This window comes from Diplotaxodon limnothrissa, unplaced genomic scaffold (assembly GCF_057381915.1).
Source record: "Diplotaxodon limnothrissa isolate DT_005_m unplaced genomic scaffold, D_limnothrissa_male_GT1.1 unmapped_scaffold_4, whole genome shotgun sequence".
Lineage (NCBI taxonomy): Eukaryota > Metazoa > Chordata > Actinopteri > Cichliformes > Cichlidae > Diplotaxodon > Diplotaxodon limnothrissa.
The window spans coordinates 1,077,454-1,089,468 of record NW_028188558.1 but is presented as its reverse complement, the minus strand read 5'-3'; the positions used below and the strand labels follow the sequence as shown (position 1 = coordinate 1,089,468).

General features: G+C 40.9%; 1 protein-coding gene across 3 annotated transcripts in view; it reads right to left on the bottom strand.

The window, feature by feature from the left end:
• LOC146606847 (protein NLRC3-like) overlaps positions 1-12,015 on the bottom strand; it is a 1,106,670-nt gene that overhangs the window by 405,920 nt on the left and 688,735 nt on the right. Inside the window, exons 4-5 of one of the 3 annotated variants that reach the window (XM_085349199.1) lie at positions 8,428-8,480; positions 7,769-7,821 (exon numbers count right to left, since the gene is read on the bottom strand). The exons of the other annotated variants lie outside the window; for them this stretch is intronic. Coding sequence (XP_085205325.1) covers positions 7,769-7,821; positions 8,428-8,480 — 106 coding nt within the window. The remainder of the gene's footprint in view (positions 1-7,768; positions 7,822-8,427; positions 8,481-12,015) is intronic. 3 annotated transcript variants of the gene reach the window in all.

Below are 12,015 nucleotides of genomic sequence, written 5' to 3'. Positions count from 1 at the left end.
ACATAGCTCTATTTTTCTTTTGCCTGGGTGGCGGCTCTACGCTTCCGTACTACGCTTCTGTATCCAACACTTTTCAATGTGGCCTCACAAAATTATTATGACTACAACAACCATGAAAAGAGTTGGATGGACATTGCTACTCAATCACAGCTGCCTGGTCAATGTTTTTCATTAGTAATTTAGCAAAGTTGATGGTGTGTGTGTCTGTAAGACAGAGAGAGGGAGAGCGAGGGACAGATTTTGTATGATAAGCTTCATGTTATGAATGCACAGTTTGAGCACTCGGGTCGCATCAGAGCATCAGGCCATATAGTGTGAGACCCTGCATCGTGACCTATGAACTTCTAACCTCTGCGATTTAATTGTACAGTTTGAGCAGGAGCTGAATAACGCGACTGAAAAAAAAAAATCGCACAGTGTTTGCCCAGCTTAATGCAGACTGTTTAAACTAAACAAGCTGCTGTTTCACATAATAAACCCTGTCACGCGTAGTATTGCCTTCTGTTTTAACAGTTAAAGCAGTAGAGACAAGCTGTTTGCATGTGCGTGGAACTCTAGCGTCATTAACCATGCTAGCTGTTAGCTTATAGCTCACGCTAGCTAACCAGCGAGCAGTTAAAAGGACAGCTGAAGCTGCACAAAATACCCACAAACTTATCTCACTACAATGTAGCGCCGAAAATATGACTCGCAGCTCAAGCTCGACACAGCGTCTGTAACATAAGACTGACATCCAGCTAACCACAGCTAAAAGATATTTAGAGAAAACTTACAGTTTCCTCAGGTTACATGAACTGAGTTGTTTCACGCTGAAAAGTTGGTTTGTTTTGGCTCTCACTGAAGACATAGCTACTCTTTTGTGCTGCTTTTACCCAATGGTATCTTTTGCGAGTGTGGACGCGTCATCTGTTTGCTCCTTAAATGCTTTTCTTCTTTTATTGATTTTTATGCTGATTTTTTCCCTTTTTTCCGTATGAGCTTACCTGCGATAGTTTCTGGACACTTATAGATCATTAGGACTAAAGTGTTCTTAACAGAAACAGCAACATTTTTATAGTTACCTTATCCTCAGCGCTCCGTGTGTCTGTGGCCTAGACACAGCTGAAGCCTGATTACAGTGTCTGGGCACCGAACAGCCCCAATAGCCTGGAAAGGTGCTAACCGCTAGGCTAACTAGCAACAAGATGCCTTCCCTCTCCACAGATGACTACCACAGCCTCCTGCAGAAGATTGCAGTACTGGAGACAAAAATTCATCGCTTAGAAGTAAACGTGGAGGTAAATGGACTGTGTGGAAATGAAACAACCTTGCCTTTGATTCAAAACAATGGCGATGAGCAAGCTAGTACACAGCTAAGGAGCACAGATAACATGACCAAGAAAGTAGACTGTGCATTATTATAAATCCTCAAGTGATAATCCCCCCTTGGACTGTCTTGGTGCAAAACCAAGACATAAATCATGTCTCCTGGAAGGCGGAGGACGTATCACGGGCAGAGCACAGCGAGCTGAAATCTCTGAAACCGACTGGCCTTCACTTCCTACGAGACAGAGAAGCTCTTCTACCCCTGTATACGAGAGGAAACAGGACTGGACAACCGTGAATAGGAAGGTTAACAACAAACCTCCAAAACAACTGAATGTGAAACTGCACAACAGATTTGCTCCACTATCAAAGGACCCTGGATCTATATCGGACAACCATCCATCTAAAAGCAGCAAAGTAAGGTCTGAAAATCTGTTGAAAAGTAAAAGACCACAGGGAAAGCTAAAGGCTAGGCCTGAAACTCTGATTGTGGGTGACTCTGCCGTAAAGGATGTACAAAGGATGTGCGGTAAGAACACTAAAGTCCTCTGCTTTCCTAACGATATGGTCAACAACCTGAAGGAGAGAATTCTTCAAATTGCAGATGAATATCCAACTGTGACAAACATTGTTCTGCATACAGGGTCAAACGATGTGTCCAAACAACAGTCGGAGGTTCTGAAACGGGACTTTACTGGATTATTAAATACTGTAAACTCTCTGAATGCAGCTGTATTCATCAGTGGACCTGTACCGCCGGTCAGAGGAGGAGACGAGAGATTCAGCAGGTTGTTTACACTAAATAAATGGCTTATATCAGCATGTACTGACCACTCGGTGCATTTTATCAACAACTTTAATATTTTTTGGGAACGCAGGCATCTGTTTAAAGCAAATGGATTTAATTTTAACAAGTCAGGGGTGAAACTGTTCACCTCCAACTTGTTTTATTCCATACGTCATCCATATGTGCTTGGTGCCAAGGCTGAGATAAACGAGGAGTTATCTCATAAAGAGGAACAAACAGTACTCCAAGAACAGACAAAGCCCAGCAGAAACCTTGAGGAGGAGCTCCATCTGCCCCCACCCGGGAAGAGCCTCAGAAAGGAGAGACATCTGAGGCAAGAAGAGGGGTCCCTATTTGCCTCCAACTCTCTCAACAACACCAACGACCAGGACCAGGGACCACGACCTTCCCCAGTCCCCCAAACCCCTGACAGGCCATCACCCTCCTCCCCCTCCCTTTCTCCCTCCTCCCCACACCTGAAATTCACTGAGGAGATGATGGAGCGAGTCAATGCTGGGCTCAGATCTACCCCCCGGCCCAATCCCTTTTTGTCCCCCATAAACCCCCCACCAGAGCGGCCAAAGGTTCGCCATCGAGCCCCGCCCTCATCAGAGCAATCGAAGTCACATTGCCCAGCCTCGCCCCCCTTAGTTCCTCCTTACCACCTTCACGCTCTGTCTCCACAGTCTGATGTGTTTAGGGTCCGGGCTGCGAGGATTATGGCAGTGGTGACTTTTCCCAGGAGAAGCTGGGACCCTGTTTACTAGAAGGTTTTAAAATCTCTGTACTTTTAGGTGACAGAAGGAGACATGTGGCCTGGTCAAAACACAGAGAGCTGCACTCTAAAAGATCTTTAAACATAGTAAACATACCTTGTGTGCCACAGACTGCTCCCAAACACGAGGGGACAAGTAATACCTCTAAAACACTTAAGTTGGCTTTATTAAACGTTAGATCTTTAGCTGGGAAAACATTTTTAATTAATGATTTAATCACTGAGCACAGCCTTGATTTTATGTTTTTAACTGAAACTTGGTTGGACCAAAGTAACAGTGGAGCTGTTCTCATCGAGACGACCCCTCCTAACTACAGTTTTATCAGTGAGGTCAGGGCGAGCAGGAGAGGAGGAGGGGTTGCTGTCTTATTTAATGAATCATTTCAATGTAAGCAGCTATCTCCTGGAAGTTTTCAGTCTTTTGAATATGTGGCTTTACAGCTGAAGGCCCCATCCAAAGTTGTGTTTCTTAATGTTTACAGGCCTCCAAAATACTGCACAGACTTTTTTAATGACCTCAGTGAACTGCTGTCTGTGATCTGTGTTGATTTCGACTGTGTAATTATTGTTGGGGATTTTAACATCCATGTGGACAACCCTCAGGACAAAGGGACTAAAGACCTGAGTAACACTCTGGGCAACTTTGGGCTGACTCAGCATGTAACAGAGGCCACACATAATAGAGGACACACTCTTGACCTACTGATCTCCAAAGGCCTGAGCATTTCAAAGGTTACTGTGTCTGATGTGGGCCTGTCTGATCATTACTGTGTTTTCTTTGAAAGTAAAATCTCAGCCCACACAAATATATCAACAACAGTGATCACAAAACGGTGTATAACTGAACACAGTAGTGCAATTTTTAACCAGGTCTTCCCATTAACACCTGACCTGTCCAGAGGGTCAGTCAATGAGCTCGTCAATAGCTTCAATGCTAACATGTTAAATGTAATGGACACTATTGCTCCCATTAAGGTGAAGGTTATCTCTGGAAGGAAAAAGTCTCCATGGAGAAACTCCACACTGGTGAAAAATGAAAAAAGAGAGTGTAGGAAAGCTGAGCGCAGATGGAGAAAAACAAACCTCCAGGTTCATTATGACATTTATAAAGAGAAACTTCACAATTATAATTTACAACTGAGGAGTGCAAGGAGGTCCTACTTCTCTGACATCATCACTAAAAACAGCCATAATGCTCGGGTCTTATTTTCTACAGTTGACAGGCGAACAAACCCTCCTGTGTCAGTGGCAGCTGAACTTCATTCGACCATGGCCTGCAATGACTTTGCCAAATTCTTCACAGAAAAAATCCAAAAAATTAGACAAGCAATTGGTACATCAACAGCAGATCCAGGATATGTACTGTGTCCACCAAAAAACTGTTTAAACACCATGAAACAGTTTCAACCTATTAACAGCAAAGACCTGGAGGACATCTTAGGTCAACTGAACTCCTCCTCCTGCTGTTTAGATGTCCTGCCAACAAGTTTTTTCAAAAAGGTCTCAAAGACTTTAGAGTCAGACCTATTACAGATCGTCAACTTTTCTTTATTATCAGGTGTGTTTCCAGAATCACTAAAAACTGCTGTAATCAAACCTATACTGAAAAAGGACAATCTTGACAAGACACAAATGAACAACTACAGGCCGATCTCAAATCTCCCGTTTTTAAGTAAGATCATTGAAAAAGCAGTTTCTCAACAGCTCAGTTACTTCTTAAAACAGAATAACTGCTACGATGCCTTCCAGTCAGGTTTTAGACAGAACCACAGCACTGAAACCGCTCTGACCAAAGTGTTTAATGACATATGTCTGAATACAGACAGTGGAAAAATGTCAGTCTTGTTTTACTGGATCTCAGTGCAGCATTTGATACAGTTGACCACAACATATTACTCAAACGACTGGAGAACTGGGCAGGTCTTTCAGGAACTGTACTAAACTGGTTCAAAACATACTTAGAAAACAGGAAATACTTTGTATCAATAGGTAACTTCACATCTGAGCAGACAAGTATCACATGTGGAGTTCCCCAAGGTTCCATCTTGGGACCCTTTCTGTTTAACATTTACATGCTCCCACTGGCACAGATTATAAAGAACAACAAAATAAACTGTCGTAGCTATGCAGATGACACACAAATATATATCACAATGTCACCAGGAGACCAAGGCCCCGTACAATTTTCTCCAGCTAAACAAAAACAAAACTGAGGTAATAGTCTTTGGCGCCAAAGAAAAACGATTACAGGTCACCAGAGAACTTCAATCTATACATCTAAAAACCACAAACCAGGCGAGAAATTTGGGTGTAGTGATGGATGCAGACCTAAACTTAGAAAAACACATTAAGACAATAACAAAGTCAGCTTACTATCACCTCAAGAATATTTCAAGGATAAAAGATCTGATGTCTCAACAGGACCTGGAAAAACTAGTCCATGCATTCATCTTTAGTAGGCTTGATTACTGTAACAGCATCTTTACAGGTCTACCTAAAAAATCAGTCAGACAACTACAGCTCATTCAGAACTCTGCTGCTCGAGTCCTCACTAAGACCAAAAAAGTGGACCACATCAGTCCACATCAGAGATATTATATTCAGTCCTGTGGATAGTTATATACTTAAAAATATATTATCCTCTCTGGTTACTCTGGTATAAATGACTCTGAATCACTTTATGGTAAATAACACACTATTGGCAAAAATAAAAAACTGTGAAAGAATTCCAGATGACAAGTCTGTAGTTCGACATACAAGTGACGACCTTTGACCTTCATCAGTTTTTATTTAATTGTGTCAGAGAAACTCAAACGTGCTCTTCATGCAGCTGAGTACATTCAGTGTTTAAAACGGAAGCTGTGCAGGTCTGAGATCAGCAGCTTTGTGAAACACCAAGCTGAGGTCCTGTTAATGCTGATATATAGTGACACAGTTACATTTCAATTTTATTCAATTTTATTCATATAGCGCCAAATCACAACAACAGTCACCTGAAGGTGCTTTATATTGTACAGTAGATCGTACAATAACAGATACAGAGAAAAACCCAACATTCATATGATACAGGGGTGATTAATCCTTTTGACTTTGTTTTTATCAATAAAACAGCTGCAGCTTTCACTACAGCACATGTGGTGCTTTAACCTTTGCACTGTTTGCATCAGTTCATTCTGCAGTTAACATGTGAACATGTTGGATGATCTGTCTGCTGTCACTGGGTGGTGTTGAGGTCTGAATCTGAGGGCAGCTCCTGTAATCACAAAGAGAACTGAACCATCACAAACTGAAATATAAAGTTTATCTCAAATCTGAAATAGAGCTGATCCTTCTGTCCTCACACACCCAGGATCTGAAGTTCTTCTCTTACATTTCTTTAGTTCTTCAGCTCTGCTCACATACGAGCTGTTTATTTCTTAAAGCCGTATATACCAACAGATTTTCCAATATAATGTTAACCTTTGAGTTGTTGGTGCTTTGTGAATGTGAATCTGCATACATGAGCAGACGGAGCAGGTTTCAGTCCTGGTTCAGTCTGCTGCTGCACCGTGGTCACCAACATACAGAGGTATCATAACAAATATTAATGCTTTTTTCCCTCTCAAAGGATGTAAGCTGTACTGCACATGTAACTTTGTGAACTTACCTCAATAAGAATGATTCAGACTGTTTTATTTAACCTGAATATTTGAAACAAACTTAGTAAAAACAATACACAGAGTCAGTGCTAAAAATGTAATCCGAGGAAAAATGAAACACACATTTTAACTTAAGCTGCCAAGCAGAAGTATTTGGTTTGAGTACATAAATATTAGGCTTTGCTATTTAATCTGTAATTAATGATTAATGAGGGGTTACTGAAGTGCAAGCCTTTTTTAAAATATGTGTTAATATCCTTACAGATGTGGCAAAAGAGTGAAAACATGCTGCTGTTTGCACATATTGAATAATCAGCTCTGCACAGGAGCTGCAGCAGAGTGCAGCCTGTTGCTCTTACAGTGTAATACTCATAATAAAAGTACAGTAACTGTGGTTAGTTACTGACGGAGCAGCCCGGTGCGTTTCTGTTCATTTCGTTCACCTGCACGGGTTAGCTAAACAAACTTTACAAAACAAGTTTTGCCGATAGCCGAGTGCCCATCTTAGCTAGCTAGCTAAGGATGTTAGCTACAGATTAGCTTACAAACACCTTTCACTTACCAAAAATATTGTGGCGGCTCTCAGGTCCTTCTGTCAGGCAGACACTGAAGAACACCTGAGTCTGTCAGTTTGAAACAGTCGGTAAACGCTGGACCTCCTCTCAGCGTCCCCGCTCTATGTGCCGTTCAGAGATACGCAAGTTTCTTCATGACTGCGGCTGCTGCAGATATTAGGTCGTCCATGATTTCTACAGTCACTGGTCAGCAATATAATGTGCGCAAACATATGTGGCTCATATATGTGGCTCTGAAGCCCCGCCCCTCAAGCGCACCCTCAGATGCCGAAGCAGTGCCAACTAATTGAAGCTGAAAAAATAACTGTACGTGGGAAAAAAACGATGTAAGTGTGAAAACCACATGAACAGTGAGTTTTTTCTTTAAATTTCTATATTTATGTTTTTTCACTATCATTTCACTTTCAATACATTTGTTTCAGTTTCAATATTTCTTCAGTTTCATTTTAAGGTGGCATCGTTTTAACCTCATATGTGGGTTCAAAGTACAAAAAAGTCCAGTTGTTTCTCTGCCAAACTCCTTAGACTGGAAGTTCTCATGTTATATTAATGTCCCACAGAAAGATTAAGGCAAAGATTAGGACAGGTTACAACTCGTGAATTTCATGTACTTGTCACAGTTAAAAAAAGAATCTGCCTGAAGTCTATACATCCATACGTCTCATCATACAAAGCACTGATCTCCTACCTGCTGATGGAGCTGCTTTGGCTGGCTGTTCTTTAGGTTCTTCCATCATCTTTCTATAAAAACACGAGAAGATGATTTTACCAAAAGAAACAGTGAACACAGTCTGGGTGTCACATCATATGAATTTGTGTCATGGTTTAGTGTACGGGCCACACACACTGAAACTGATCTGTGTGAAAGAACACATCGACGACATGTGAATGTAGTGATAACCTCGTCATAATAGAGGTTTTTACTTTTTCACATATTTGTTCAGTATAATGATTAAATAATCTGACAATACAAACCTAAAATACTTTGTTCCCTGTCTGCGACTTTGTGCGTCTCTGCTGTTAGTGCTTAAAGGAAGTTTTAAACTTAAAATCCTTCCCCACATATGTGACTGTGGTCTCTGGGGCCATTATCCTGAAACACTGGGGCTCAGCCCTGAAAGCTTTGCTATCTTCACCTGATAACAGCAGCTGTTTAAAGTTACTGAGTTTGACAGGGAAGTGAATGTAAATGTGAGACACTGTGTGCTCACAGCTAAAGGCTGCAGTCAGCTGTGTCAGAGCGTCCAATGATCCTTTAATAAACACTCAGAGCTCCATGTTGATGAAGCTGTCATGTGTGAGCTTGTGAGGCTCCTTTAAACTGGCTCTGCTCTGTCAGATGCTCACCTCTTCTTCACTGTCTCTGCTGCACTCTCCATCTCCTCGCTCTCTCTGCTGTCCTGTTTAAAAAAACAAACAAATCAGCGTTAGCCAATCAAACTCTGTGCAGATGCTGCAGCTACAGCTGATATGTCATTCAGCTGTTCATCAATCAGCTTCTGCTGCTGTTTATTCGGCTCTTACTCTGAACACGTGCAGATCTAGGAAGATTTTCTTGGGGTGTCAAAATCAAAGCGTTTGTTTTTTCAAACACACGTGGAGGTGTTTATATCACATATGGTTTAAATGATTCAAATGCAGTAAGTATACATGTTTCATATATCGTCTATAACTGAATTATGTTCTGTAGCCTACATAATGAAACACTTTAGTTGCATAAAACGTGAATTTTGATTTTATGTACTGTATATGTCACAGCATCGCAGTGTGGATGTGGAGAAGAGAGGACCCAAACGCAGGACTCACAGGTGGTGAAGGCTGGTGTTTATGACAGAATGACAGAGCCTGAGATGGATGACTGACTGGAAGACCAGCTGAACAGAAACGACACATGTGGGACTGACAAAGACACTGAACTGGAGGACACTCAGGACTTACACAGGCTAATGATAATGATCAGGGTTCATATGCCTTTTTCAGGGTCAAATTCAAGCACTTCTTAAACACTTTCAAGGTCCCTTTTCAAACTTTTCCAGCACATCCCTCCCTCACCGCCAAAAAAAAATGCATGTTTCAATTCACATCACCTCAGTAAGACCATGTGAAAGTTAAGACAAATCATCCTAGGTGAACTTAAACACCTTTGTTCCCTTTTTGTTAAGAAATAGAAAAACACTCCACACAAAAATACTGCAAAAGGAAACTGTTGCCTTATATAAAGAGTGTATAAACTCAAAATGCACATGTCACTTAAAAATTAAGATGTGAACAAATCAACTTGTTAGATATTCTTCTCCTGTTGAAAAAACCCCCAAAAAGAAATAAATAAGTCTTCTCATCAGATATTGATGCTTCTTTCCTGTGTGACAGAAAATAGGAGACAGATGTTTGTTTGTTTTTTAAGTTAATTCCCAATAAATCTGTTTTACTGCTAACTACATTGCTGTCTGTATTATTGCTGAAGTCCTAAACGATCACCTTTAAAGTAGAGCTGGGCGATATGAGATTTTTTCATATCACGATATGTTTTTTTCATTTCAGGCGATAACGATATCTATCACGATATAAGCCAAATAACTATATTTGTAAGATTTAAATGTGCCGTTGCTCACAAGTAAAATGTGAAATAATCAGCAGCTTGTTTTTAAATATTTATTTCCCATAATAAGTTCAACAGGGTAGATGTACTTAAGGAACATGAGACTTTTTCAGATAAATAAAGGCAAATATTGCAAACTACACAAAAGGCAGCCGCTAAAGCGTTTAAGTTTCAAAATAGAACAAACGAAACAGACTAAACTGTCGATTCCACTTAGAAACAAAATATTAATTCTAAAAATAAATCTTAGTTTGTTTTACAGAAGAACAGACAAAACTGACTAACTTTTGTCAATATCAAATAAACTGAGAACTAAAAGGAAATTCTCAATCTCTCCTTGTTGTATAGCTGAGCTTTTCAAACAGTTTTAACAGTTACTTTAGTCTGACAAAAGCCGAATGACGAATTAGCGCTTCCAGTCAGAGACTGAGGCTACGTCCACACGTACACGGGTATTTTTGAAAACGGAGATTTTCCGTTTTCGTTTTAAAAATAATCCCATCCACACATAAAGGCAGAAATGAAGGAAAACGCTGCTATGAACATGCCAAAGCAGCAGGTGGCGCTAGATTCCTAACCGTGCAGAAATGTTGGCCAATCAGAAGTCTAGAAGCCTCGGTGGGAAAAAGTAAACAAAGCTGGGGCATAGAAGCAGAACCGAGTCGTATGTGTGGAGGGACAGTAACTGTGTGTATATGTAAGCATTTAAACACTGCAGAGAGTAGAATTAACAGTATTGTAGAAATTCATTGCACCGAAACAATAACGTGGCGCACAGTGTGACGCATGCACCAGTTTATTGTATTTCCAGACTTGCTTTCGGCACAATTTACAGTGCACGCTACTCTGTTTTTTGTCAGACTTGAAATAGCCGAAATACCTTCACACTACGGAACTTCTATGGCTCTTCCGTTCGACAATCTCTCCGGCATTGGAACCATCATCTGTTTTCTCTTCGGTCACGCTCGGTTGATTTTTCTAGTCGGCACACTCATTTCCTCCATTACGCGCTGGCTGCTTCCCAAACAAACACACGTGCGGCTTGGCACTTGTGCTGTACGTAACAAGTCACGTGACGTGACGCTGCGGCTGTGATTGGTTCGGCTCTGCGCTACTTAGTTTGGATTGGCTGACCTTTTTTTTTTTTTTTTTTTTTAAGAGGACAAGAGCGGCGAGGTCTATCGCGATAGTTTAATTTTTCTATCGAGAAAAAGTTATATCGCGATACATATCGTTATCATTCTATCGCCCAGCTCTACCTAGAAACCAGGTCAATATGTCTGTGGGTTCAGTCATCCAGGTCATGTGATCTAAGGAGCTTGGAGAGAAAAGAGACGTCTTTAAGTTTCTGGAAGACGTTTCATCTGAGAAGCTTCTTCAGCTCTAAAACCAAACGGTGGAGAGTCCCAGATATTTAAACCTGAGAGGAAAAGAGACGCTCACCATTGATCATGTGATGAGTCACATGATCAATGGTGGGCCAACAATATAACAACAATGTAAACACTTATTTCAAGGAGGAAACTGAGAGCCTTTGCACCAGGAGCACAAACATCAGCTCCAGCAATGATCCACTGATGTGTTTTTATTCCATGTATGAATGTTGTTATTGACAGAGATGACGTTTGTGTGTCAGTGATGCAGTGACTGTTGTTGTTACCTGTACAGGCTGGTTAGACTCTATGAAACAGATCATACAGATCTCTGCATGTTAGAAGAGACTATTAAAGGTCATGAATGAGACAAAGGCAGGGAGGCGTCCTTTACAGCTAAACAGCAGAGTGAGAGAACAGCCAGCACCTCTACATTTATCACATTATACAGCACATGTATGATACTGACAGGGATGAGAAGAATTTAGTGATTCTGATCCCATCATTGATATTACTTATTGATTCTCAGTAGCTCTGCTCTGACAGTCACCACCATCACTGAGCAGCATATCAAAGACATTTGTGCACATTAACTGCATGTTGTGGCTCAAATGTTTGTGCATGTTGGAGGCATTTCCTCTTTGTTGTGATCAGTGTTGGTCATTACTCAAAACAGTCATTATTACACATATTACACAGAACACTTTAATTAAAAGTAATGGAGTACGTTACTTCATTACTCCTCATAACATTACTTTGATGTTAAAATGAACAAATGAGCATGTAACAACATAAAGCTGAGGTACAGCCCCACACACCAACACAGATCCTGATGAGGTCACGTGATGTTTCTCTGAGTGTTTATGAACACAAATCAAAGATGAAACAGCACAAAGACACTTCAAAGTGATTCTACTGTAGAAACATGAACAGGTAGAAACCTGCAGCCTGACTGCTCATCAC